At 52.1% G+C, this 27,848-nt stretch overlaps 1 protein-coding gene across 5 annotated transcripts in view; it reads left to right on the forward strand.

Annotated features, from left to right (window-relative positions):
- DNAH1 (dynein axonemal heavy chain 1) overlaps nt 1-27,848 on the forward strand; it is a 75,583-nt gene that overhangs the window by 15,188 nt on the left and 32,547 nt on the right. For all 5 annotated transcript variants that reach the window (XR_009350730.1, XM_059161083.1, XM_059161082.1 and 2 more), the window contains 23 exons: nt 10,083-10,240; nt 11,240-11,451; nt 12,110-12,408; nt 13,774-13,924; nt 14,864-15,057; nt 15,152-15,377; nt 15,846-15,965; nt 16,340-16,422; nt 17,530-17,671; nt 18,071-18,226; nt 18,609-18,807; nt 18,888-19,141; nt 19,697-19,909; nt 21,407-21,571; nt 22,699-22,820; nt 22,923-23,028; nt 23,512-23,691; nt 24,328-24,468; nt 25,108-25,271; nt 25,467-25,580; nt 26,056-26,244; nt 26,519-26,624; nt 27,291-27,404. Coding sequence is in view for 4 of the 5 variants with exons in the window: in XM_059161083.1 (XP_059017066.1) it covers nt 10,083-10,240; nt 11,240-11,451; nt 12,110-12,408; nt 13,774-13,924; nt 14,864-15,057; nt 15,152-15,377; nt 15,846-15,965; nt 16,340-16,422; nt 17,530-17,671; nt 18,071-18,226; nt 18,609-18,807; nt 18,888-19,141; nt 19,697-19,909; nt 21,407-21,571; nt 22,699-22,820; nt 22,923-23,028; nt 23,512-23,691; nt 24,328-24,468; nt 25,108-25,271; nt 25,467-25,580; nt 26,056-26,244; nt 26,519-26,624; nt 27,291-27,404 (3,808 nt within the window). In the remaining variant the exon portion in view is untranslated. The remainder of the gene's footprint in view (nt 1-10,082; nt 10,241-11,239; nt 11,452-12,109; nt 12,409-13,773; nt 13,925-14,863; nt 15,058-15,151; nt 15,378-15,845; nt 15,966-16,339; nt 16,423-17,529; nt 17,672-18,070; nt 18,227-18,608; nt 18,808-18,887; nt 19,142-19,696; nt 19,910-21,406; nt 21,572-22,698; nt 22,821-22,922; nt 23,029-23,511; nt 23,692-24,327; nt 24,469-25,107; nt 25,272-25,466; nt 25,581-26,055; nt 26,245-26,518; nt 26,625-27,290; nt 27,405-27,848) is intronic.

Consider the following 27,848-nt stretch of genomic DNA (forward strand, 5'->3'; position numbering starts at 1 on the left):
TTTCTAAGAGTTTTATAGTTTTAACTCTTACATGAGGTCTTTGGTCCATTTTGAGTTAATTTTTTGTAAATGGGATTAGCTAAGGGTCCAGTTTTATTCTTCCGCATATTCTTCTGCAGTTTTCCTAGCACAGTATGTTGAAAAGACTGTTCTTTCCCCCATTGAATGGTCTTGGCATCCTTGTTGAAAATCGTTTGACCCATATATATTTGAGAGTTTATTTCTGGACTCTTTGTTCCCTTCCTTTGGTCTATATATCTTTCTGCCAGTACCACACTGTTTTGATTACTGCAGCTTTACATTAAGCTCTGGAATCAGAAAGTGTGAGACCTCCCACTTTGTTCTTTTTCAAGATTGTTTTGGTGATTTGGGTCTCTTGAGATTCCAATGACTTCTAGGATGGATTTTTCTATTTTCGCAAAAAGTGTTGTTGGGATTTTCTCATTGCTAGAATTTTGATAGGAATTTGCATGCTTATTTCCCCATGAGCATTGTGTCAAGTCCTCTAGTTCTATCTTAAAAACACTTTGTATTTTGGGGGTGCCTGAGTGGCTCAGTTGATTGGACATCTGACTCTTGATTTTGGCTCAGGGGGGATCGAGTCCCAAGTCAAGCTCCACATTAAGAGTGAGGCCTGCTTGGAATTCTCTCTCTCTCCCTCTGCCCCTCCCAAAGCTTGCAGTATCTCTCTCTTAAAAAAAAAAACAACAAAACAAAACAAAACAAAAGCCCTTTGTATTTTTAATGGAACTGCATTATATTTTTATTTTTATTTATTTATTTTTAAAGATTTTATTTATTTATTTGACACACACAGAGAGATCACAAGTAGGGAGAGAGGCAGGCAGAGAGAGAGGAGGAAGCAGGCTCCCTGCTGAGCGGAGAGCCCAATGTAGGGCTTGATCCCAGGACCCTGAGACTATGACCTGAGGCGAAGGCAGAGGCTTTAACCCACTGAGCCACCCAGGTGCCCCTGCATTACATTTTTAAATTAATTTAGGTACAGCTGATATCTTTAGGATCTTGAACTGTCCTATCCAAGAACAAAGAATGCTCATTCATTTGTTCAAGACTACTTTTGTGTCTTTAAGAATGCTTTATCTTTTTCTCACATAGGTTTTGCATATTAAGCATTTTGTCTTCTTTGTTACTATTATAAATGGGATTTTCTCTATTACTGTTACTGATTTGTGTATGCTAATTTTATATCCCATTACAAACAATCCTTACTGAATTGTTTGAATGTGTTTTATCATTGATTCTCCAGAGCTTTCTAAGTATACAGTCCCTGTAAATAGAGATAGTTTTGCTTATTCTTTTCCAATTCTTATTCCTTTAATCACTTTCTCTTGCCTAATTGCATTTTCTAATACCTCCAGTACAATATTGAACAGTAGTAGAGATGGTGGATCCTCACCTTGTTCGTAATATTAGTGGAAGTACCTCTAGTAAGTTTCCCCCTTAAGAAAATGCTAGCTTTAGGACTTTATTTAATAACATATCCATTGAAACTTCTGTTTTCTCAAGTGTTTATTTGTCACAGGCTTTTAAACTACTTATGAAGATAATCATGATTTGTCTCCTTAGATCTGTTTTTATTTTATTAAAAAAATATTTTTTTAAGATTTTATTTGTTTATTTGACAGAGAGAGAGATCACAAGCAGGCAGAGAGGCAGGCAGAGAGAGAGGGGGAAGCAGGCTCCCTGCCAAGCAGAGAGCCTGATGTGGGGCTCGATCCCAAGACCCTGAAGCTTATTAACCCACTGAGCCACCCAGGCGCCCCTCCTTAGATCTATTAACATGGTGTGTTATATTAATTGATTTTCTAGTATTGAAACAACCTTGGATTCCTTTAATAAATCCTACCTGGCCATGGTGTATCATTTTTTTTTAACGTGGTATTGGGTTCTGTTGGTTAGTATGCTGCCTAGAACTTTTGCATCGATATAAATAATGCTTATAAAATTACAGATTTTTTTTGTACTGTCATTATCAAGTTTGAAGCAAATTATGCTTGCTTCATAAGAAGAATATTGGTATTTTCCTTAATTTTTTCAGTACTCTGGAACAATTTTTATTGTATTGAGGTTATCTGGTTATTCCCTTCTGAAAGCATGTGGACATGGTGCTTTCAGGGGGGATAGTTCTTTTATAACTTCATTTCTACAGGAATTGGTCCAGTTAAGCTTTGTATTTCCAATTTGGGGGGTCAATTTTTATATATTTTGTTATATATATATAATATATATTTATATTTTATAATTTTATATTTATATTATATATATTTTATATATTTTGTCATATATATTTTGTTAAAAAATGATCCATGTTTTCTAGGTTTTACAATATATTTGCCTAGTCTTTTGATAGGTGGTCTCATGATTTAAAATTTTTTTTTAACTTTTTAAAAAATTTTATTTATTTGACAGAGAGAGAGAGAGATCACAAGTAGGCAGAGAGGCAGACAGAGAGAGAGAGGGGAGGAAGCAGGCTCCCTGCTGAGCAGAGAGCCTGATGCGGGACTCCATCCCAGGACTCTGGGATCATGACCTGAGCCGAAGGCAGAGGCTTTAACCCACTGAGCCACCCAGGCACCCCTAAAATTTTTTTTCTGTTTCGCTGTTGATGTCTCATCTTATTTTGTAGAGTCATACTCTCTTCCTTTTTTTTGCTTAATTAAGTTACTTAGTAATTTGCTTGCTGTGTTTTTTAAAAGTTGGATTTATTAATTTGACTGTTTTCTGCATCTACCTCATTCATTTCTACTTTTTCTTTTTAAGATTTTATTTATTTATTTGAGAGAGAGAGAGTAAGATGGAAGAAGACCGAGGGACAAGCAGACTCCCTGCTGAGTGTGGAGCATGACCCAGGCTTGATCCCAGGACCCTGAGATCATGACCTGAGCTGAAGTGACACTGACATGCTTAACTGACTGAGCCACCCAGTCCACTTTTTATTATTACCTTTCTTGTGCCTTCTTTTGGCTTATATTTGTTATATTTATAGGAATTTATATTTTATTTATAGGAATTTATATTATAGGATTTAATTCATTTATTTACATTCTTTTTTCAAAAGATTTTTAAAAATTTATTTATTTGACAGAGAGAGATCCCAAGTAGGAAGAGAGGCAGGCAGAGAGAGAGGGGGAAGCAAGCTCCCTGCTGAGCAGAGAGCCCGATGCGGGGCTCAATCCCAGGACCCTAAGATCATGACCTGAGGTTAAGGCAGAGGCTTTAACCCACTGAGCCACCCAGGTGCCCCCACTTATTTACATTCTTATTAATAAATATGTTTAAGGCTAATGAACTTTCTTCTGGTAACCTATTTAAAAATAGTCCACAGGTTCTGATATGTAGTATTTCACTTTTTTTTATTCCAAAAATCTGATTTGTATTTCTCATTTCTTTAAAGAATAGTTTAATGTCAGGTTTTACAGTTTTGCATATGAGAAGGACTTGTTAAAATTTGTTGTTAATAATTCCTATTTTTATCACATTGAGATCAGAGAATGTTATTTATAACATTTCTATTCTATAGAACTTGCTGATGTTTTCTCTGTGACCTAATATATAATCAGTTTTTTGCTGAATGTTCTGTTTTGCACGTGAGAAGAGGTATATCCCCATAGTTAGGGTATAAGAGTTTTATATATACATGTATTCCAGAAAACTATCTTTTTATGTTATTTACTTCTAAGATATCTTTACTTATTTTTGTCCACAGAGAAGAGTGTGTTATATTATCATTATTAATTGCAGCTTTTAGCATTAAAATGTGTTCTTGATCAGGTCAAAGTCTTTTTTTTTTTTTTAAGATTTTATTTATTTATTTGACAGACAGAGATCACAAGTAGGCAGAGAGGCAGGCAGAGAGTGAGAGAGAGGAGGAAGCAGGCTCCCTGCAGAGCAGAGAGCCCGACGCGGGGCTCGATCCCAGGACCCTGGGATCATGACCTGAGCCGAAGGCAGAGGCTTTAACCCACTGAGCCACCCAGACGCCCCAGGTCAAAGTCTTTTTGACCAGAATTTTACTTTGTTTGATGCCAGAATTGTAACCTGACTTTTGTTGTTTCCATTTTCCTGATATATTTTTGCCCATCCCTCCATTTTTTAGTCTTTCTGAGTTAATTTGTTTTAGAGAGGCCTCTTTTTTTTTTTAAAAGATTTATTTATTTGACAGAGAGAGAGAGAGATCACAAGTAGGCAGAGAGGCAGGCAGAGAGAGAGAGAGGGAAGCAGGCTCCCTGCTGAGCAGAGAGCCTGATGCGGGACTCCATCCCAGGACTCTGAGATCATGACCTGAGCTGAAGGCAGTGGCTTAACCCACTGAGCCACCCAGGCGCCCCTAGAGAGGCCTCTTTTATCAGCATATACTCAGGTCTTACTTTATGAGTCAAAAATCTTTTTCTTGTAATAAGTGAGTTAAACTCATTCGTATTTATGGATAGAGCTGCTATGTTTGATCTCAATTCTGTTTCCTTCTTTACGTGATGTAGTTTCTTTTCTCTTTGACTTTTTAATTTCTTTATTATTATTTTTTAATATTTTATTTATTTATTTGGCAGAGAGAGAGAAAGAGAGAGCACAAGCAGAGGGAGAAGCAGGCAGAGGGAGAGGGAGAAGCAGGCTCCCCACGGAGCAAGGGATCCTGATGCAGGGCTTGATCCCAGGACCCTGGGACCATGACCTGAGTTGGAGGCAGATGCCTAATGGCTGAGCCACCTAGGCGTTCCATTACTTTCTTTTTTAAAAAAAGATTTTATTTTTAAATAATCTCTCCCCCCAACGTGGGGCTGGAACTCAACCCCGAGATTAAGAGTCCCATGATCTTCCAACTGAGCCAGCCAGGTACCCCTCACTTTTTAAAATTTCTTTCAGCATTTGGGCAGTTTTGTACCCTATTTTAGAGGTTTCTTTTGTAGTTAAGCCTTTTATAGTGCCCCATGTCCCCTGCTTTCTTATTTAACCTGTTAATATCTGCTTTGTCCATTTTTAGAGTTATCCTTCTACTCCCTTTGATGTCCTTTGTAATAATCCTGACTTTATTCTACTTTCCTCATCCCTTTCTCCTCCCATTAAAAAAAAAATATATTTATTTAATTATTTTAGAGAGCACGAGCAAGGGGAGGGGCCAAAGAACAGGAAGAGGGAGAGAAGCAGCCTCCCTGCTGAGCACAGAGCCTTTTGCGGGGGCTTGATCCGAGGAGCCCACGCCCCAACCCAAATCATGACCTGAGCCGAAACCAAGAGTCAGTGGCTCAACCTCCTGAGCCACTCAGACGCCCCCTCCTCCCATTTTTAGTTGCTTTTTTCTCCTTACTGTTTTAATGTAATATTCTTCATTCTCCTCTCTTTGTTTTATTTTTATTTTTTTAAAATAAATTTTAGTGATTGATTGATTGGATGCTCTATGCCCAACATGGGGCTTGAACTCACAATCCTGATATCAAGAATTGTGCACTCCACCGACTGAACCAGCTGGCGCCCCATCTTTGTTTTAATCTTTTTTTTTTTTTTTAATTTATTTGACAGAGAGAAATCACAAGTAGGCAGAGAGGCAGGCAGAGAGAGAGAGAGAAAGGGAAGCAGGCTCCCTGCTGAGCAGAGAGCCCGATGCGGGACTCAATCCCAGGACCCTGAGATCATGACCTGAGCCGAAGGCAGCGGCTCAACCCACTGAGCCACCCAGGCGCCCCTTTGTTTTAATCTTAAATCTACAATTAAGTTGACTGTGTATATCAGACTTTTTTCCTGAAGTTTCTCCTATCATCTTGCAGGGGAGGAAAGAACAATCCTCTTTCCTTATACTCTTCTAGGTTCTTGGCTGAGGCTCTGTAACAAAGACGGATTAGCAAGAGAACAGTTTACAAATTTATGTTTCCCTTGACATAAGAGCTTTTGTAAGGAAATGAAGATCTGAACAGATTAAACCTATGCTGGGTTTGATGAAGGATGGAAGGCTGTGGGAACTGTGGCAAGACAGAAGGATATGAGCTAAGGGTAGTAAACTGAGGAAAACAGTGAGACCTCTTCACTGGGATTCCTCTTGGTGTCATTCCATCTTGGAGCTAAGGATGCCCTTTCCTCTCCGTATAAGGAGGACACATCTCTCCTGAGGATCTTATGACCTGCTTCAGGGAAGCCGTGTCTCAAATTCCTTCAGTTTAAAACATTCAGTATGTGAAGGTGCCATTTTGGGGAAGTGTGTCCTGAATCCCATCAATCTCTTGGTTGGGTGAAGCTCTTCTTCTAGTAGATTCCTCACCAAGGGCTCAAGAGTATATTGTTCCTAGAATTCTTGCATGTTTAAAACTTGACAGACAGGGGCGCCTGGGTGGCTCAGTGGGTTAAGCCGCTGCCTTCGGCTCAGGTCATGATCTTAGGGTCCTGGGATCGAGCCCCGCATCAGGCTCTCTGCTCAGCAGGGAGCCTGCTTCCTCCCCTCTCTCTCTCTGCCTGCCTCTCTGCCTACTTGTGATCTCTCTCTGTCAAATAAATAAAATCTTTAAAAAAAAAAAACTTGACAGACAACTTGATTCAATATAAAATTCTTGTTTCACACTGTTATTTCTTGAGGTTTTTTTTTTTGTTGTTTGTTTGTTTTGTTTGTAATGGTGCTCTTTTGTGGCCTTGCTTTGAATGTTGATTTTGAGAAGCCTGGTGCCAATCTAACTCCCCTTCCCTTGATTTTTCCCTTGATAAAAAATAAAAATAAATCAGTTGATTTTTTTTTTTTTTTGGCTTGGGGGCCTTGGGTTTTTTTAAATTTGTTTTTAATCTTTAAAGTCTAATCATTTTACTAGAGTATGTCTCATACGAAGGCTCCTATGTCAAGGGAAACATAAATTTGTAAGCTGTTCTCTTGCTAATCCATCTTTGTTACAGAGCCTCAGCCAAGAACCTAGAATAGTATAAGAGGATTGTTCTTTCCTCCCCTGCAGTCAGTTTTATGTCATACTAGAGTATGATCATTCTAGGTCGGTTTTCATAAGTACCAAATGGGCCTTTTAAAAACATAAATTGAGATATTCTTTATTTCTAGAATTTTTCTTGGATTATAGTTTTAAATATTTGTTCTGTTCCATTTCCCTGTTTTTCTTTATCAGATTCCCTTATATTTCTCTATCTCATCTATCCTCTATCTTGTTTCTTCTTCTTTTTTTTTTTCTTTAAATTTTATTTAAGAGAGAGAGAGAGAACATGAGAGGGGAGAAGGTCAGAGGGAGAAGCAGACTCCCCACAGAGCTGGGAGCCTGATGTGGGACTTGATCCTGGGACTCTGGGATTATGACCTGAGTCAAAAGCAGTGGCTTAACCAACTGAGCCACCCAGGCTCCCCATATCTTGCTTCTTTTTTACCTATTTCTAATTTAACCATTTATTCCCCTTTTTTTGTTTTTCCCCTCATTTTCATTTTCTTAGTTATATCCAGTTCTTTCTTCAACGTACTTTATTACATTTTTATTTCACTCTGTTCTTCCTTATGCATCTCTTAATTTTGCCTCCATTCCAGAGATAATTTTGTTTCTTCAATTTTTCCCCTGAGTTCAATTAAATAGCTTTTGTTTCTTTCTGTTATTTGCTCACTTCTGTCTTTTGGTTGTGAAATTCCGATTCAAGGTGTTTTTCATATGCCCAAACACTTGTTCACTTGTTTGAAGATATTTAGTTTGGTTTGAAGTGCTGTGCTAGTTTTCTTCTGCTTTGTCTCTGTTTTTTTATTTGAGGGTTGGATGAGAATTTTGTTCAGGTAGGTGGATATTCATTCCCTCTCTCTCTCTCTCTCTCAGTAGTGTCCTGCAAGGGTCGTCTACTTTCTCCCATTCAGTCCTTGGATGTGGGATGATTTACAAGATTCCTAATTCCAGAGCGCCCTCTTCTGTTAGGAGAGCAAACCATTTTTTTTCTCTTTCTAAGTGGATATGTGTGTGTGTGTGTGTGTGTGTGTGTGTGTGTGTGTGTGTCCGTGTGTGTCCATCTCCGTATGTTGGGGGAGAGGGGTTATCTTCCCAAGTTGTTTGTTTTTTCTTACCTTGCAGGACTCCAATTTTAAACTTTTGCTTCGTTCCCTTTCACCCTTCAATCTCCAAAGCGCTTCTTTTCTTTCACCTTCCCTCTCCTCTGTCATGAAGCCTTTCAAAGAATGTTACCGCGAATGAATGCACAGAAGTCCCGTCCTTGTCCAAGTGCTCCGAGTCTCCCAGACTCACAGTCAGTGTTTTCACAGTTAGGGTGGACTTTCTCTCTTTCTGACAGGACTTCAGACCAAGCTTGGGGCTACCCCTCTTTCCGCAGACTGACCCCATCTTCCATGCAGGCTGGCAGCAGAAGGGGGAGCTGCAGCTCGCTGGGAACTGACCATTGTTTTTCTACTTAAAGATAATGTGAAGTTTGGGCATTTCCTTTGTGCTGGGAGTGCTAATGGCTTGGGTTTGGTAGTGTTGTTTGTCCTGCCTTTTCTTTTTTTCTTCTTTCTCTCTGTCTTTCGGGAGCATCTGGGGAGGTTGGCATGGATGTGGCCATTCCCTTGGTTGACCAGAATTCCATTTCTCAGGTTTTATATCACTGAGAATGTTTTGGGCTCTTTATAACAAATACGCTGAACTCAGATTGGCTTAGATAGCAGGCAAATGCACAGCTTTGCTGATGACTAGAAATCAGATGCAGGACATGCCTGGCTCAGTGCGTGAGGCCTCTGTCTCTGGTGGAGGCTGGCTTCATCCCCAGGTGGATGGCAGCAACAGTTTCAGAAGCACAAAGTCCAGATTCCACTGGGTCCTGCCCTAGATTGGATTCCCTCGAAGCTGGGCCTGTTTAGGGTGATTCCTGTACAGATGATATATTGACAGAGTCCTCCCCAGAGACATCTAAGGGAGGTGGCAGGATGTAATGGAGGCAGGCTGCTGGGCAGAGGTGGCGTTTTAGGAGAAGTACAACCTCTGATCTCACAAGGAGCATGAAAAAGACCGCAGAACTTGTCCTGAGGAGGCTGGGATTGATTTTCTAGCTGTTTCAGTTGTTGATTTTAACTGGATCATGTTCCCATTCCTGAACCAATTAACAGTCTGATCTGTCTGATCACGACTCGCTTAGACAGGTGAGATGACCCCAAGCTGGGGCACGTCAATGTCCCCTAAGTCAAGTGAGAAAGGAGAGAGTCCTAGAACAGCAGGAAGATGCAATGAGGAGGAAGTGGGCGTCAGGCAGGCAAGCAAGTCTACCTCTTGTGCCAGGCACAGGGGCGCAGCAGCGAACACACCTACGAAGGGCCTGCCCTCATGGGCTTTTAGTCTGGCCAGGGAGACACACAAGGAGAAAGCAAGGTGATTCAGGGCTTTGACAGATACTCTGGAGACAAAGCAAGACAAGGGAATAGAGATGTCGTGGAGGGAATCTCCGGTCAAGAGACTGCCTCACTGGGGTGGTAACATTTGAGCTGAGTGTTGGAAAAAGTAAGGAGAGAAGAAGATTCTGGCTGGGGGAACAACAGTGAATGAATGAAAAAATGCCCTCGGGCGGTCAGGATCATTGAGCCAGGGAGGCACTTTGGGGCACAAATGAGGCTGCCCTCATCTGGAGGGAACAGGGTATGCAAAGGCTCTGAGATGAGAGCTCAGAGTTCCTCCAGGAACCCAGGGGGCGCTGTCTGTGGCTGGAGCTGGGTTGGGGGTAGGGACAAGAAGGTGACCAGAGAGGAGAACTGGGAGGGGCTCGTCCCAAGAAGAGGTTTGGCTTATCCTAGGATGCAGGGGCCCAGGACGGATTTTTAGCAAGAGAAGGATGTGCTAAATTTGAGTTTTGTGGGGAGTGGACTGGAATGGGCAGGGATGGGTGCCTTGCTGGGCTGACACAGAGAATTGAGAAGCAAAACAGGCAGAGTTGGGGCGGGAGGGTTTGACACTTAAGAGGCAGGGGACAAGGGTGATGGAGGTTAGTGGCTGGGCCCAGGTGGGACGTGAGCCCGTGAATCTGGAGGGGAAGCCCCAAACACATGCCCGTCGGTCGATGGCAGGACAGAGTGGGCCCCAGCCAGCCCACAGTGTGGGGGTGACTCCCCTGTCCCCCTTCCCCATTGGCAGGGTTCTGGAGCACCTCAGCAGCCTCTCCAGAGAGGTGAACCTGGACTATGAGCGCAGCATGAACAAAATCAACTTTGACCAGATTGTCTCCTCCAAGCCTGACACGTTCTCCTATGTGACCCTGCCTAAGAAGGAGGAGGAGAAGGTGCCCAGGCAAGGTGAGGGCGGCTGGACAAAGGCGGGCCCCAGGTCCATCTGCCTAGCCAGAGCCCTCCCGCCCTTCCTGTAAGGTGGTCTGTAAACCCAACACTCCCAGCACTTACCCTGCTGCCTCCCCAGCTGCCTAGGGCTTGGGGGAGGGGGTTGGGGAGGTCCATGAAGGCTCTTCTGGGACACCTGGGTGGTGCAGTCAGTTGAGCATCTGATTCCTGATCTCAGCTCAGGTCATGATCTGAGTCATGAGATCCAGCCCCAAATTCGGCTCCATGGGCATGGAATTTGCTTAAAATGTTCTCTCTCCCTCTCCCTCTGCCCATCTCCCCATCCCCCTCTCTTAAAATAAATACATAAATAAAATCCAGTAGTCTGAGTAGCACAGAAGGAAGCAGGTCATGGGTTAGAGGACAGCAAGTGTTCAGAAGTGGACAGAAGGGCTCTGACGGTCTGAAGGACATTCGGCAGCAGGGGGCAGGTGACATTGGTACAGCCCCATTTGACCCATGGCAGACTGCGTCTCCAAGTAGGGACACGAGTTCCCCCAAGCCCTCCTTGCTTTAACTCTCCTGATGCCGGTGCATTTCACTTCCTAGACTTTGAGCTGCCACGTGTGGGAAGTGCCCAGGAAGCTGAGGTCAGGGGTGTGGACAGTGGGCACTCTGAGGGTCCTGGTGCCCACATCTCTTTTGCGTGGTGCTGGGTTATGTGCAGAGTGGGCAGGAGTGAAGGGGGAGAGGGCCTGTGGTTCTCATCTACTTCAAATGGGTCAGGGACGCAGAGGGGCCTGGAGGGGATCCACTTACCCCAGAGTGCGAAGCTGCAGGGCTGCGTTGGCAGGCTATGGGAAGAGAGGGGTCTGGGGTGGGTATCTCTTTTGGAGGGTGGGTGTCTCTTTGGAAGGAGACAGGAGTTGTATCTCTCCATCTCTACCTGTAGATCCCTCCTAATCCTTGGTGTGTCCCAGGCCAATCTGACCCTGCCCTCCGCCCCTACCCTTGCAGGGCTGGTGAGTGTTCCCAACTACCCCTTCCGGGAGCAGAAGGAAGACTTCACCTTTGTGTCCCTGCTTACACGGCCAGAGGTCATCATGGCCCTCAGCAAGGTGCGGGCTGAATGCAACAAGGTGATGGGCATGTCCCTGTTCCACTCAAACCTCTCCAAGTACAGCCGCCTGGAGGAGTTCGAGCAGATTCAGTCCCAGACCTTCTCACAGGTGTGTGGGCATCCGGGGCTTGGAGGGCCACACGCAGGCTGGAGCCTTGGAGCTGAATGGCCAGCAGTGAGGCTGTGAGCTCCTGTTTTTAAACCTAGACCTTGTGGGAGGGTGGGGGTTGCCCAGGGGGATGGCTCATCCCAGAGAGGAGAAGAGAGGAGACCCAGGGTAGGCTCCCTTTCCGGTCACTTTCCATCCAACCCTGGCAGCTTCTGAAGCAGACCCCTTGTCTTAGAAAGGATAACAGGAAGTCCACATAGCTGCTAAGGATGGGGGTGTGAAGGAAGAAGGGTATAGCCTTGTGGGAGACCATCACCAGGTACTCCAGGAAAAAAGCTCCCCGTTCCTGTTTCACTCCGTGTGTGTCTCTGCTCATTGGCTGTGTCTCCATCTCTCTGTCTCTCCCTTAGCTGGGGGAAAAGCCCTGCTTCTGCTGCCCCTCCGCCCTCCTTCCCCTAGAGGAGCTCTGGTCCCCAGGATCACGGGAGGGTGTTGGTTGTGGGGCTCGGCAGTCAGTTGGGGCTGCGGGAGGTCCTTCCCTGGCCATCTGGGTCCTGAGGCTGCCCCAGCACCCTGGTGTCTAGGGTCCCTGAGTGTGGTGGCTGTGGGCAGAAGGTTCCCAGGGGCCCCCACCTGATGCCGCCCATGGCCATTCCAGGTGCAGATGTTCCTGAAGGACAGCTGGATCAGCACGCTCAAGGTGGCCATGCGGAGCAGCCTGCGGGACATGAGCAAGGGCTGGTACAACCTCTATGAAACCAGCTGGGAGGTGTACCTCATGTCGAAACTGCGCAAGCTCATGGAGCTGCTCAAGTACATGCTGCAGGACACGCTGCGCTTCCTGGTGCAGGACTCGCTGGCCAGTTTCTCGCAGTTCATCAGCGACGCCTGCTGCAGCGTGCTGGACTGCCCCGACCACATGGTCTGGGGTGACGACCTCATCAACAGCCCCTACAGGTGGGGCTGGCCGAGCGCAGGCACTGGGTGGCCAGACAGGCAGGGGTGGGGGGAATGGGGCAGCCGGGACCAGGGTGCCCAGCACCGCCAGGTCTTGGATGGCAGGGAGAGCCCGGCCCTGGCCCTGGTGGCCAGGGATTGTCCCACCAGCTCTGACTTGCACATCTCTAGGTGGCCTTCATTTTCTCCATCAGTCCCTGAGTTACTCAGTCAAAAGAAATATTCTTTGAGCACTTGCCATGGACCAGGTGGAGCTCTAGCGGAAGCAGAGAGGCAGGATTCCTGCTCTCATGGGGGACAGGCAGCAAGCCAGTGAATCAATAGATGGTCACTGCCAATGTTTGCACGGGCTGTGACAGACCAGGGTGGGACAGGGGACTCTGCCAGGGGGTCAGGGTCCTCTAAGTCAAGACCTGAGATTGAGAGGAAAGCAGCCAAGGAGATGTGAGGGGGAGGCACTGGGCTGAAGGCCCAGCACAGGCAGAGGCTCGGAGGGGAGGAAGACCTTAGGGCTGTCAAGGGTGGAAGGGCCAGCAGCTATGGCTGGAGTGGGGGAGGGCTGGTCAGGACAATATGGGAGAGGTCGCAGGGACAGGCCAGATCAAAGAACCTCTTGGGGTCACAGTCGGGGGCTAGATTTATTCTAAGTGTGTTCAGCAGCCATTAGAGGGGAGTTACACCCTCATTAAACAAAGCTCTGGATTTGTGGGAACAAGTGAGGCAGAAGGCAAGTCAGACCAAGTTTTCTGCCATTGTCTAGAAAAAGGATGATGTGATTGGGACTCGGGAGGGGTGCAGATTTGGGGTAGTGCCTGAGTGGCAGTGCTATGGGCCTGGCAGCAAGAGGAGGGGAAGTGGGAGGAGGGGAGGGGAGGAGACAGGCTGACTCCTGTGGTCCACCGCTAGCACCGAGCCCTGAGGGGAGCTGTGTTTGAGATGCCCATAAAGGCAGGTGGGTGATGGATGGCAATCCAGAGTGCAGCAGGGAGGACTGGCTGGGAAGCTTGAGGGTTGCTGGCGTGTAGTGGGCATCTGAAGTCAAAGATGGTGCCCTCCCGGGGAGAGCGTGGGTGCCGCAAGGACCCAGGGTCTGGCTGGCCTGCCCTGATGACCTCAGGACCGCCTGGTGGTGGTCCTCCCTCTTCCCGGTACCTGTGGACCTCTGGGCAAGTGGCAGAGATGGATTAATCTTTGGCTGCTCTGTGTTTTTCCGGTAACTTAGAGATTTCTAGAAGGAGGGAGGAGACAATTTTCATGCATGGAGAAGCTTGAGAACCATTGGGCTGGCAGGGAGGGCAGAGGGCTAGATATGCTGCACACAGGCCTCCTTGGGCGCCTACCCACAGTCAGCCTATCACCCGACAGGCCCCGGAAAAATCCCCTCTTCATTGTGGACCTGGTGCTGGATAGCTCAGGGGTGCACTACAGCACACCACTGGAGAATTTTGAGACATCTCTGCTCAACCTCTTTGACAAGGGCATCCTGTCCACGCATGCGGTGCCCCAGCTGGAGAAGGTAGGCCACAGCTCAAGGCCCAAGGCATCTGCTGGCTTGGCTGCTTGGGGCTACCCAGCCACAGGCCAATGGGATTAGGGCAGTTCTACTTGATTTCAGGCCTCCTGCCTGGCCAGCAGAGTGCTCAGACCTTCAATGTTAGAAGGACTCCCTTAATCCTCACCACAAGCTGTGCTGGGAACCCTTAGCATCCCCATTTTGTCATGCCCCAAGAGGGCACAGAACGACCAAGTGTCAGACCTGCGACTCGAACCGGGCTCATTCTCCACCCCTGCCACAGCTGTTCTGGCCCCGATTCCACTCTCTTGATCCCACCCAGCTCCCTGCCTCTCTCTCCAGCTAAGATGTGGACAAAGACTGACTGTCACACTCAGGACCTCTTGCCAGAAGTCTCCACTCATCACACACCCGGTTACATCTCACTCCTCCCGGCCCAAGAGCTCCTGGAACTAGTCCCCTCTTGTCTTCCTTACTGGGTAGCCAGAGCCATCAGTGACCCAGTGGCCTTGTCTGCTCCTTTCCTGGGCTCTGCACCGAGTCAGGCCCGGGTAGAGGAAGACACCGCCCTTGGGTGGGGCTCCGGGGACTTCAGCCCTATCTTAGTCCACAGGGTGCTGGCAGACACCACAGCAAACCCTCTTCCATACCCTCCCCACACTGTCTATGACTAGCCACACAGCTGCCCCTGACCCCCACTGCGCTGTCTGTGATTGGTCACACTGCTGCCTTGATTCCCACCACGCCGTCTGTGATTGGTCACGCTGCTGCTCCGACCCTCCCCACGCTGTCTGTGATTGGTCACACTGCTGCGCACAGCCCCCACCGCGCTGCCTGTGATTGGCCACACTTCTGCCTGCTCTGGCTTCGGATCCCATCTCTAACCCCTCTGCCTGAGCCCTGTGGCTCATCCAGCTCTTCCCCCTGCCTTTGGTTCTGCAGCTGGTGATGGAGGACATCTTTATCAGCGGCGACCCCCTACTGGAGTCCGTGGGGCTCCACGAGCCACTGGTGGAGGAGCTGCGGGCCATCATAGCCAATGCTGTGCGCAAGGCCATGATCCCACTGCAGGCTTACGCTAGGGAGTACCAAAAGTATTTGGAGCTGAACAACAACGACATTGCCACCTTCCTCAAGTGCGTGTGTACATCTGAGGGCGTCTGGGTGTCGGTGTGACCCCTGGCCACCCACTTACACCCTCTGCCCCTCGTGTGTGTCCACCGTCCACAGAGACTACCAGACGCATTGCCCGACAGCCTCGGAAGTACGGGAGGTGGTGCTCACCCACCTTCAGGAAAAAGAGATCCTGGACAACTCGCTGCCCAGCAGTATCATCATTGGGCCCTTCTACATCAATGTCGAGAACGTCAAGCAGAGCCTGTCCAAGAAGCGCAAGGCCCTGGCCACTTCCATGCTGGACATCCTGGCCAAGAACCTGCACAAGGAGGTGGACAGTGTAAGTGCCCAGCCACTGACATGCATTCACTCTCGAATCCTCGGTGAGCTCCCATGAATAAGGAAGGTGTCCCTAGGGAGGGTGAGGGCTGTCTGCAGATGCCCAGGCCAATGGAAGAATCTGCCTTGACCCCCAGCCTGTTTAAGGGGAGCTGTCCCATATGGAAGGTCTAAGGAAATAGGGGCTACTATCTCTTTCCCTAGACTTGGAAAGACCTGGGAATCTCTCCCAAAGATGGGCCAGTTCATGGAACGGGGGGTGTGCCGGTAGGCTTAGAAGTCCCATGCGTGTGTTGGCTGGGCGCAGGAAGCTAGGGAGGCCTCAGCTCCCCAGCAAGTCAGCTGCAGGATGTGGTAGGGTGGGGGCGGTTACCTGTCAGGAGACACTGGGATCCAAGAAGGAGGAGCAGGCCCCAGGAAAGGACAGGGCGGGTACACGGCCTCGCTAGTGCCCTCCGCCCCTCGCCAGATCTGTGAGGAGTTTCGCAGTATCAGCCGCAAGATCTATGAGAAGCCTAACAGCATCGAGGAGCTGGCTGAACTTCGCGAGTGGATGAAGGGCATCCCTGATAAGCTGGTGGGGCTAGAGGTGAGATGGGTATAAGGGGGACCGGGGGCTGGGCCTAGGGACAGACAGCGGCTGGGAGATGAGGAGCCAGGAAGCTAGAGGAGAGGGAGACACAGAGGATAAGGGGCTTGGGAGGTTACAAGACTGGGTGCATGGTGGAAGTTCAGAGCCATGCTATCTGGGAGGCCAGGAGTGTGGGAGGTATAGGACGGGGCCTGGCAGTGGGAGGTGTGGCAGCCTTGGCCTTTGGAGCCCTGAGCCCAGTGCTGGCCGTGGATCCTGCGCCTCTTCCCTCACCCCAGTCCTCCCTCTGTGGAAGAGAGCCACCTTTCCTTAGTGCTCAGCCCCTTTGGAGGTCCCACACATGCAGCTGTCATTACCACCTGTCCGTGCAGGAGCGGATTGTGAAGGTCATGGATGACTACCAGGTCATGGACGAATTCTTTTACAACCTCAGCACAGAGGATTTCAACGACAAGTGAGTGGGAACTTGGTCCCCCTCCCAGAGTGGGGGTCAAAGAGGTGCTGTGACACATGACACATGGCTGTGTGTTCACACCAGAAATGTCACCCAAGATGTCTGAGACCGTGGCTCCACACGGGCCAGGGCCAGGTGGTTGGTGGTGCAGAAGGAAATCACAGGAGCCTCTTGATCTAGGGCCCCTGCTGCCCCCTAACCCTGTCTCCATTCTCTAAAACATTGTCAGCCTGACACACACATGTTCACACAGGCCTGGAATCCCCTTTGTGGGAGGGGCCCTTTGGGATTCTTGGGAGCATGGAGAGCAGACAAAGCTATCCTGGTGATCAGTGGGGAGCAGCACTTGTCCCCACCCAGCTCAAGAGCCTTCTGAGAAACAGCCTTAGGTTGGGACTGCCTTGCCGAGGCCTCCAGAACCCCTTGCCCACTCTGCCTCACAGGCCTGGGGGGCCTTCAGAATGTTGAGGCCTGGAAGAGGTTGGCGCTGTCTCCTGGGATCCCTGCCAAGAGCCCCAAGGCACTGGCTTTACAGGGCATCCTGGTACTCAGGCTGGACCTCCCCTAGGGTCAGCATTCCTAGGCCAGATGCAGGCAGAATCCCCAAATTCTACAGAGTCCCCCCATTAGCCAGCAAAGGGAGTCAGTCTGATATGAAGGATGCTGGCCTGGTGGCCTTGTTGGTCACCATGGAAGTGCAGACCACAGGCCACTGCTTTGCCTAATGGGAGGTGAGGCACCTCCAGACCCCGGAATGTAAGTGGGGGGAGTCTAGCATTACCTCTCTCATTTCCGACATTGTTCCCTGTCTTGCCCCGTCATTGCACTGGGCACCATGGGCCAGCATCTCCCTGGATGCCCACCACAGCTCCCAGACCGCAGGGAGGGACGGCCTCCCCAGCCAGGCAGGCCCACATCCTGACCCTGATGGTGGCAGGGGCTGCCTCCAGCTCACTTCCACTTCCTGGTTGCTTGGCTGTGACTGGTTCCAGCTGCCGCCTGGATTCCCCCAATCTCCCCCTCACCCTGGGTGCCCCTGCCTGGCCAGGCCACCCCATGATTTCATCTGCGACCCCCCCCACCCAATGCCCACCCCATCCTCTCCAGGTGGGCTGCCAGCAACTGGCCTTCTAAGATCCTTGGGCAGATAGAGATGGTACAGCAGCAGCACACAGAAGATGAGGAGAAGTTCCACAAAATCCAGATTATGGATCAGAACAACTTCCAGGAGAAGCTGGAAGGGCTGCAGGTGGGGCTGGTTCAGGGCTCCACTACACCTCACTCCCCACCATGCGCTCTGGGGCCAGGCCTGGCTTCAGGCATGCAGCAAGGGCTGTGGGGATGTTTGGTGGGTGAACTGGTGGGTGGATGAACAAATGGCTGGGGGTGCCTGGGCAGCAAGCTCCAGAAAATTCAGGGTTACAAAGGGTCCCAGCTCTTCCATGGTGTCCTCGGAGCCCCGATAGGTGAAAAAATGGGCACAGTGTTAAGGATGCTGGGTCGCCCTCTGACCTTGCTATGTCAAAGGGACAATCAGCATGCCTGTGATTGGCCAGGAACCCACTTACTCCAGGAGAAGAAAATGCCCTCAGAATGGGGAGGTGTTGGGGCCCTGGAGGCGTCTGACCCCGTGCTCCTTGGCCCACAGCTGGTGGTGGCTGGCTTCTCCACGCACGTGGAGATTGCACGAGCGCACGAGATTGCCAATGAGGTGCGGCGGGTCAAGAAGCAGCTGAAGGACTGCCAGCAGCTGGCCATGCTCTACAATAACCGGGAGCGCATCTTCGGCTTGCCCGTCACTAATGTAGGCCTCCTCGGGGGACGCCGCCCTCTAAGCCCCACAGCTTGAGGAAGATCCCGTGGCATTCGTGGCCATATCTGAACCTAGCTTCTGGCTGGCAGGGCCCTGAATTTGAAGGGTGGGACTGAGCAGGCTGCAGAACAACTCCCTAGTCCCAGCCCTCCAGGCGAGGAGACTGGCTGGAATCAGGCAGGAGGCCTCGCAGAGCTACCCGGAGCCCATGTGCGGTGGGGGAAGGGAGGCCAGGCCAGGGCTCATGGGGACAGGAGCAGGAACGGCATCCAGGAGCAAGGAATGGGAGAGGACCCGGCCCAAGAAGGAGCAGTGAGTGTGCAGAGAGCCCGGGAAGCACTCCCGGACAGCCCTGATTGCTCTGTCCCCACAGTACGACAAACTCTCCCGGATGGTGAAGGAGTTCCAGCCCTACCTGGACCTTTGGACCACGGCCTCTGACTGGCTGCGCTGGTCGGAGAGTTGGATGAATGACCCCCTGTCGGCCATCGATGCCGAGCAGCTGGAGAAGAACGTCATCGAGTCCTTCAAGACCATGCACAAGTGTGTGAAGCAGTTCAAGGACATACCAGGTAAGCAGCCAAGCCAGCCTGTCTCCTCTTTCCTTGCCTGAGCTGGCCGCCTCTCACACCTGCCTGTCCCGCCCCGGCAGCCTGCCAGGACGTGGCCTTAGACATCAGGGCCCGCATCGAGGAGTTCAAGCCCTACATCCCGCTGATCCAGGGGCTGCGCAACCCTGGCATGCGGAACCGCCACTGGGAGGTGCTGTCCAATGAGATCAACATTAACGTCAGGCCCAAGGCCAACCTGACCTTCGCTCGCTGCCTCGAGATGAACCTGCAGGACCACATCGAGAGTATCAGCAAGGTGGCTGAGGTGGCTGGCAAGGAGTACGCCATTGAGCAGGTGTGTGGCCTCCAGGGGACCCACCCAGCCCCACGGCCTGGGAGGCGGACACTACTGGGCCCCATCCCTGGGGTCATTCCCCAGGCTCGGGGGTTGAGGTGCATTCTGTTCAGTGGGTTAGTCATGGATGTAAAGTGCTTGGTGCAATGTTCACCATCCCTGTCATTACTCAGTTGGCCCAGGGAGGAGCTGATAGTATTACCCTCATTTAACAGATGAATAAATTAAGGCTCAGAGAGGTTCAGCAACTGTCCCGTGTGACATAGCCAGTAAGGGCTCGAACTGGAACCAGAGCTTCTAACCAGCACCTCAGTTGCCTCCCAGCGTAGGTGTGTATGCTGTTCATGGGCAGCACGTGTGATGAGTACCAGCCAACCTTGAATTCAGACAAGGTCCCACGGGGGATTTGGTGGCCAGACCACTGGGAAGTATTTGCCGGACAGCCGTAGTCATGGCTGTGCAGAGCCTGCTCTTCCCTGTCCAGTGCTGGTCATACAGCACATGGGCCAGCACCTTCCCAGGACCCCGCCTTGACTTGCCCCCCCCCAACACTAGGCACTGGACAAGATGGAGAAGGAGTGGTCAACCATCCTGTTCAATGTGCTGCCGTACAAGGAGACAGACACCTATATCCTCAAGAGCCCGGACGAGGCCTCGCAGCTGCTTGACGACCACATTGTCATGACGCAGAGCATGTCTTTCTCGCCCTACAAGAAGCCCTTCGAGCAGCGCATCAACTCCTGGGAGAACAAGTTGAAGCTGACCCAGGTGGGCCCTTGCTGTCCTCACATACTCCTCCCCATCCTTCACATAGGCAGCCCTTTAAGGTGTCTGGGTGGGCGGTGCCCTTTAAGGGTCGAAGGGGGGGTGCCTCACCCAGGTCTGTGGGCTCCTCCATCTCTGGAAGGCCCCTCCTGCAGGGCAGAGCGTCAAGGGTGAGGCTCTCCATCTCTGAGACTTGGCTACCGGAGGAAGTGATTCTGGATGTGAGGGTGGGGTTGTGTGTGGTCCAGTGCTGCAGCTGGGGAAGGGCAGGAGATACTCGGTCTTGGGACCACTAGGACCTCCAGTCTCAGAAATTTCTGGGCTGGATACGGCAAGGCCCTGAGGCTCCTCAGGGCTGTCTGCTCTGCTCTGAGCCTCTCATTTCTCTCTTACGTGAAGCTGGCGCGGGTTGAAGGGGCCTGGGCACTGGGTACTGCCCCTCTTGACGGCTGTCTGTTGAGCCTTGGAGGATTATCCTGAGGTTAGGCCTACTGGTGTGTTTCTTACAGTCCCTTCCCTGGGGCCTTTCTGGGAGCTGCTGAGGAACCTCCAGTAAAGGCCAGCAGCCAAGTGAGGAGGGCTTATGTGTATGCTCCTTGGATCACCCAGAGATGTTTGACTTGGTCAGCATTGTCCCTGGGTCTCTGCCTTTGCTCACACTGCCCCCTACCCCTGGAGTTCCATCTCTTCCTGCCATCTCCAAGGCTCAGCGTCCAGCAGCCCTCACTGACTTTCCCTCATCTACCAGCAAGGTGGCCCTTGGTACCTCTTACAAAGTCCATCACATATGCTGGGCCCTTAATGACTAGGGGCAGAGCTGGCTATTTCGTGGGCTGTGGGCCCCTTAAGTGCAGGAACCACATCCTGCTTCCCTGTTTTTCTGGATGCCCACATGGGCGTAGCCCGGGCCTGGAACGGAACTGGCTGAAGTACACATCACTCGAGGGAGGGAATGAATGAATGAATGAAGAGTTTGCACTGATGGGAAAAGAGAAAAATGCATAGAGAGGAGTTTGAAGGTAGAAGGAGAAAGCGGCTGGTTTTGGAGGTATCTTGCTCTTGGACTGAGGTTCAGAGAGTCTTTTAGGGATCTCGAGCTCAAATCCCAGTACACCTCAGAGACTCCTGGGATCACGGACCCAAAAGTCCTCCCAGGAAAGAGGACTGGTTTGGTCTCCTTGCACTGGGCTCTCCTCTGTGACTGCAGCACTCGCTGGTGTGAGGGTGGTTTTCTCGTAGGGAAGAGCGGCTCGGCTGGGTCTGTTGGAGGCTCAGGGGTCCTGGGGGCATTCGGGCTTCTCTAGAAGCCAGGGCCTCTGTGTAGCCTTGGATCCCTGGAGCCGTGGCTGGCAGGGTCACGTGGAAATCACCCCCCCCCCCCTCCGTGGACACTGGCTCTGCTGTCCAGGGCTCTGCCCAGCACTCCATGGTCTGGTGAGATCTCCAGGTCACCAGGACCTAATGTGGACCCCAGGCGCTGATGGTCCCTGCCCTGCCCAGGAGGTGCTGGAGGAGTGGCTGAACTGTCAGCGGGCCTGGCTCTACTTGGAGCCCATCTTCAGCTCGGAGGACATCAATCGGCAGTTGCCTGTGGAGAGCAAGCGCTACCAGACGATGGAGCGGATCTGGAGGAAGATCATGAAGAACGCCTACGAGAACCGTGAGGCGAGCTCGCGTGGGGCCGGGAGGGGGTGCTGGGGACCGCCGAGACCCCCAGTCACATTGTTGGCAGCCTCCTGGCCTCTCCTCTCCCTGAACAAGCAAGACTGAAGGACAAGTCCGAGGCCCGTGTCCCTTTGAGGGGACTCCCCAGTCTTGAGAGAGATTCCTCAGAAACACGGTAGTCAGTTTTCCCTTTTAAGATTTAGTCTCCATTAAAATTTTTTTAAAAAGATTTTATTTATTTATATGGAAGAGAGAGCAAGGAGGGGAGGAGGAGAGAGGGAGAGGGACAAGCAGACTCTGCACCGAGCGTGGAGCCCGACACGGGGCTCGGTCTCACAAGCCTGAGATCGTGACCTGAGCTGAAACCAAGAGTCTGACGCTTAACCAGCTGAGCCACCCAGGTGTCCCTACATTATTAGGATGTTAGGGATTGTACTTACTTCTTTTATTATATATTTAGAGAGAACGTGTCTCGGGGAGGGACAGAGGGAAAAGGGAAAAAAGAATCTGAAGCCGACTCCATGCTGGGCGTGGACCCTGAGGCAGGGCTTGATCCCAGAAATCATGACCTGAGCTGAAACCAAGAGTTGGACGTTCAGTTGACTGAGCCACCCAGGTGCCCCCTACATTAGGATTTTAAAGACTCTGACAAGTCCCACAACAAATAAAATTCCTTGGCTTTGTTTAACCCTAGTTCTTTTTTTTTTTTTTTTTTTTTTAAAGATCTTTTTTATTTATTAGAGAGAAAGAGGGAACATGAGCAGGTGGAAGGGACAGAGGGAGAGGGAGAGGAAAAAGCAGGCTCTCCGCTGAGCAGGGAGCCTGACACGGGGCTCTATCTCAGGACCCCGGAATCATGACCTGAGCCAAAGGCAGACGCTTAACTGACTAAACCACCCTGGTGCCCCTAATCCTAGTATTTTTTATTTTTATTTTTTTACCATAGACTATTTTCTGTGGATTGACAGGGGTGATGGATGTGGGCCCTGGCTCAGGGCCATTTTCCTGCCCTCTCTCCTTCCCAGGTCCTACTGGGGTCTCTGGGCAGTGCGGGTGCCCTCTGAGCCCACCTTGCTGCCTCCCAGTCTGACCGTGCTCACTTCCACTCTCTGGCCTGGGCCGTGCAGGTAATCAGTGTGTGCTCTGACCAGAGGCTGCTGGAGAGCCTGCGGGACTGCAACAAGCTGCTGGACATGGTGCAGAAGGGCCTCAGCGACTACTTGGAGACCAAGCGGGGCGCCTTCCCCAGGTGGGCACCGCCTGGCCCATGCCCACTGTCAGTGCTTGCCCGTGGGGCTGGGGCGTGAGGGTGTCTGACCCACTCCTTCACCCCTCCCTGTGCCCCTGGCAGATTCTACTTCCTGTCAGACGATGAACTACTCGAGATTCTGTCCCAGACAAAGGACCCCACAGCCGTGCAGCCCCACCTGCGCAAGTGCTTCGAGAACATTGCCCGGGTGGGTAACAGGGCCTGGGGTTCAGGTCTGGGAGCTCTGGGGCACCTTCCCAGGGAGGAGAGCTCTTTTCTGGCCCCAAGTCCTTTTAGCAGGAACTGAGGTGGCCCGTGAGATTCCTGGCCCTTGGAGACATCCAGGGCCATTGGGAGGAAGGGCACCTGTAGAACCCCCACCCAGCTCCGTAGAGTCCTGAGGTGCCGACTGGGCCGAGAAACCCAGGAAGCCAGGAAGTGGATGTTCCTGAGTCCCCTCATCCTCTCTTTGTCTACAAGGAAGGCCACACAGATCTTTGGGGGAGGGGGACAGGCAAGGCAGGCTTAGCCTCCTTCCCCAACTGGGCTGGGCCGCAGCTGTGGACAAGGCAAACCCCATATGCAGTCGGGGGACACAGTGGAGAGGGCAGGGCCAGCCCCAGGGCTGGGGCAGACGGGGCCTCTGGGCACACAGGGGGTAAGGCCGCTCTCACTCCTCCCCTGCCCGCAGCTGCAATTCCAGAAGGACCTGGAGATCACACACATGTTCTCGGCCGAGGGTGAAGAGGTGCAGCTGTCCTTCTCCATCTACCCGTCCAGCAACGTGGAGGACTGGCTGCGGGAGGTGGAGCGCAGCATGAGGGCCAGCGTGCGGGACATCATCGAGAGAGCCATCAAGGCCTACCCCACGGTGAGCCATGCCACCTGTCCCAGCACAGCCTCGGTGACCCACCGCTCCCTCACAGGGTCGCCTGCCCGCCTGCCTGTCTGCCTCATCCTCGGACTCTGCCTTGACCGCTGGAGCTCTTAGTCAGCCGGGGGTTCTCTGGGGGCAGGTGGTCCCTGGGGCTGCTGGAGGAGGAATCGGAAAATGGTCCAAAAACTGAGACGTGCCCCTGGAATGACTGGCTACTGTGGTTGTGTTTTACGTCCTCGCTGTGAGCCTGCCTGGCCCAGGGCCTCCCCCACATCACCTTTCTCAGTCCATGGTCATGGACTGAGTCCATGCTGAGTTCACATACGCAGCTCCCTGTGGATTAGTTCAGAGATGTTTTCTGCCCAAAGGTGTATGATTTCAAAGTGGCAGGCAGGATTTGAACCCAGGACTGTGTTCCCCAATCCTAGGCTCCCATGCCTCCACTTCAAGGTCTCTGCTGAGGAAGTGAGGACTTGGCCCCATTCCAAGAGGCCCAGAGCTTAATGGCTTCTCTGCTTCTGAGGTGGAATTCACTACTTGGGCCCAGAAACACAGACAAAGTTTAAGCAAAAAAGAATGCACAGGCAGGGCTAGCCGCCCCTGGATCAGTTCTACCTATTATCTGTCTAGATGCCCAGGACCCAGTGGGTTCTAAAGTGGCCTGGCCAGGTGACCATTGCCGGGTGCCAGACCTACTGGACCATGGAGGTGGCAGAGGCTCTGAAGGCTGGGAACCTCAGTGACCAGCTGTTCCCCAAGCTGGCCCGGCAGGTAGGAGCCCAGGGAGTCTCCTTCTGTGGCCCTCCAGCCACCCCACACCCTGGGAAAAACTGCTTCCTCTGGGGGACTTCCCTTTGTTGATCCTGGAAGGTGTTTGGACTTAGAGCCAAAGAGCCAAACACTCAGGTGTTTGGACCCTGAAGTGAGTGTCTCACAACCTGCCACCCATGAGAGGGTCTGGTGGTCTGAGGAGAGCTCTGAGGCCAGGCAGGTGCCCCTCTGCCAGTGGTCAGTGAGGGAGCCACACGCTGGGGCCTCCGGCACTGTGTGGTGGGCTCTCCCTGCCCCCTCTGTGGGCCTCTGTGCCCCCGGCTCCTCACCATGCTCCTTCCTCGAGCTCCTTGCCAGGCTCCAGCTCCCGGCCCCCTGAAGGCTCCCAGGTCTCCGCATGCTACAGGGGCCGTGCATGTGGCTCCGGTTTTATTTGGTTTCCTGCCAGACTTCCCACGTGGCCAGCGCCCTGCCTGCCCTCCCCATGCCTCGTCCCACACCCCATTCCCATCCTAGACCACCAGCTGCTCCCAGGACAGAGAGATTGTTCCTGGGGGAAGCACACCATCAGTGCACGGGAGAGGAAGCCTACCCAGCTCGACCACACCAATATCTGACAGCGTCCCCCCGCTCCTACAGCTCAGTGACCTGGTGGCCCTGGTGCGGGGAAAGCTGTCCCGCATGCAGCGGGCTGTGCTGTCAGCGCTAATTGTCATTGAGGTCCACGCCAAGGATGTGGTGAGCAAGCTGATCCAGGAGAACATAGTCAGCGTGAACGACTTCGAGTGGATCTCGCAGCTGAGGTGAGGATGCAGGGGCCCCTGGCACAGTCACGTCCAAGGCCAGCGCAGGCTGGAGAGTCGGTCTCCAGTAGGCCCTGGGACAAGCTTTGGGCGGGGCACCTTGCTGCTTTCCTTCTCCACCTTTCCTGGGCCGCATGTCCTACCCAGCGGCCCGTGGTCCGCATGGTCTGGGAACATGTCTCCCTGCAATGCCAGGTACTACTGGACAAATAACAACCTGTATATCCGGGCTGTGAATGCTGAGTTCACGTACGGCTATGAGTACCTCGGCAACAGCGGGAGGCTTGTGATCACGCCCCTGACCGACCGGTGAGCTGCCCTCTCCCCACGTACGCTTCTACTCTGGTGCCTTCCCTCCAGCTCTGACTGGCCCGAGAGTCTGGGGGCCACAAGGCCCAGGGAGTCCATGCTGGGCCAGTCTATTAAAACAATGCAGGGTGAGGAGCACGGGCTTCAGGTTCAAAACCAGTTCTGACCCTCTGCTGGGCAACCTGGGACAGCTGACTCCCCGCTCTGTTCCCCAGTTTCCCCTGCAGCCTCCTCAGGGTGGTTATGAGAATTTCATGAGCCAAGGTGTAAAGCTTTTAAGCACACATGTAGCACTCTGGAAGCATCTAGAGGGTATGAGCTTTACTGATTTCATCAGTCACAGCTGCTTTTCAGGGTACCAGAGGAATTGGCTTGGGGGAAAGAACAGGCAACCCCTTTATAAAGTGAACCACTCCTAAGTCTCGGGGAACCCTGCGGAAGGAGTGTGGTCTCTGCTTACCTCTCGCTCCTGCAGATGCTACCTGACTCTGACTGGGGCTCTGCACCTCAAGTTTGGGGGAGCCCCAGCTGGCCCGGCTGGCACAGGGAAGACTGAGACTACCAAAGACCTGGGCAAGGCCTTGGCCATCCAGACTGTGGTGTTCAACTGCTCTGACCAGCTCGACTTCATGGCCATGGGCAAGTTCTTCAAGGGCCTGGCCAGGTGAGGATGCCCATGAGAGTGGCATGGGGCAGGGCAGGAAGGCTGATGCCACCTGAGAGGAGCCTCCTAGGATGGTGGAGGGGACAGGATGAAATAAGAGAAATCAAAGGCTCGGCCCCTGGTGGGCACTGGGGTGGGGGGGTGGGGGTGGGAATATGACTGAGCTGGCCAAGAGGGCCATTGGAGGCTTCCTCCCAGCAGAGTCATAGGGGGCCCTTGGAGGTGTCAGGTGGGCTCAGAACTCCTATCCCCGCGTTGTCCTGACCGCACTTAGTGCCGGGGCCTGGGCTTGCTTCGATGAGTTCAACCGCATCGATATTGAGGTGCTCTCGGTGGTGGCACAGCAGATCACCACCATTCAGAAGGCTCAGCAACAGCGGGTGAGTATCACTTCATCTGTCCCCAGCATGCCCATGCTGCCACAGGCTCCCCATACCCGCGGCATCAAAAGCTAGGCATTCAGGCCTTCCCTGAGCCCAACCTCTTTTGTCTCGCAGGGGATGGGCAGCCCCACTCCCCCCTCGTGGAACTGTCCCTGAGGGACATTTGTAGCCAGTCAGGGAGCCCCACATGCCTGCCCCACTCTGGGGGCAACTTTCAGGCCAGGCTGTGGTGGATAAAGGGATCCCTCCCACATCCTGACCCTTATGGAAAGCCCCAACCTACTGTCCTTCCTCTAGCATCATTCAGAGTGACTAGAGGTCTCCTCCTAGCGACTGGAGCTGGGAGGCTGGGAGGAGCCCAGCCCCATCCCAGTAGGGCTCTGGATCCTAGTCAGAGCTGATCTAGATTGCCCAAGTATAGGAGAACCAGTGTCTAGAATTGGGGGTATGGTGGGGGTAGCAGGAGTTGTGTGAAGACCTCAGGGAGCCAGGACCTTGGAGGCCACCAGTGCCCACCAGGACCCAAGGTCTTAGGCCAGATCCTGAGAGAGGAGCGCACCTTCTCTCCTGGGCTGAGTGGCTATAGCCAGGACAGGGCATCCGCAGGGACAAGGGGGCCCATCCAGAGAGGAGGCAGGGTGAGCCAACCCCGTTCCCCTGTAGGTGGAACGCTTCATGTTTGAAGGCGTCGAGATCCCACTTGTGCCATCCTGCGCTGTGTTTATCACCATGAACCCAGGCTACGCCGGCCGCACCGAGCTGCCTGATAACCTGAAGGCGAGTGCTGGCACAGGGCAGCCCAAGAGGCTTCCCAGGGTACAGGAAAGCATGGGGCTGTGGCCTTAGATGTGCTGGAGCGCTATGCAAGGGCTCTCCGGGGCACCCCTCCCGCCCGGGGTTCCTGAGACCCACCCCTCAGCCATGGAGAGGAGGCCCCAGGCTTGTCCTCCGGCTTGGCAGAAGTCAGGGGACGGGTTCAGGTCAACACAAAGGACCAAGGACCCATTTCTAATGACAGAGCTGTCCAGCCATGGGGGAGGATAAGCAGCCTCGGCTATGGCGGCTGAGGTGCAGAGGGGATCCAAGCATCTGTGGGGCAGGAGGGCAGTGAGCCTATCTTCTGGGGGCTGAGGACCACCAAGCACCGAGAGGTCCAGAGAGTGGGCAGGACTCTGGGAGGGGAGGCCTGCCTCTCCGTTCACACGTCACATGGGTGCCCCG

Source organism: Mustela lutreola, chromosome 2, assembly GCF_030435805.1.
Source record: "Mustela lutreola isolate mMusLut2 chromosome 2, mMusLut2.pri, whole genome shotgun sequence".
Classification (NCBI taxonomy): domain Eukaryota; kingdom Metazoa; phylum Chordata; class Mammalia; order Carnivora; family Mustelidae; genus Mustela; species Mustela lutreola.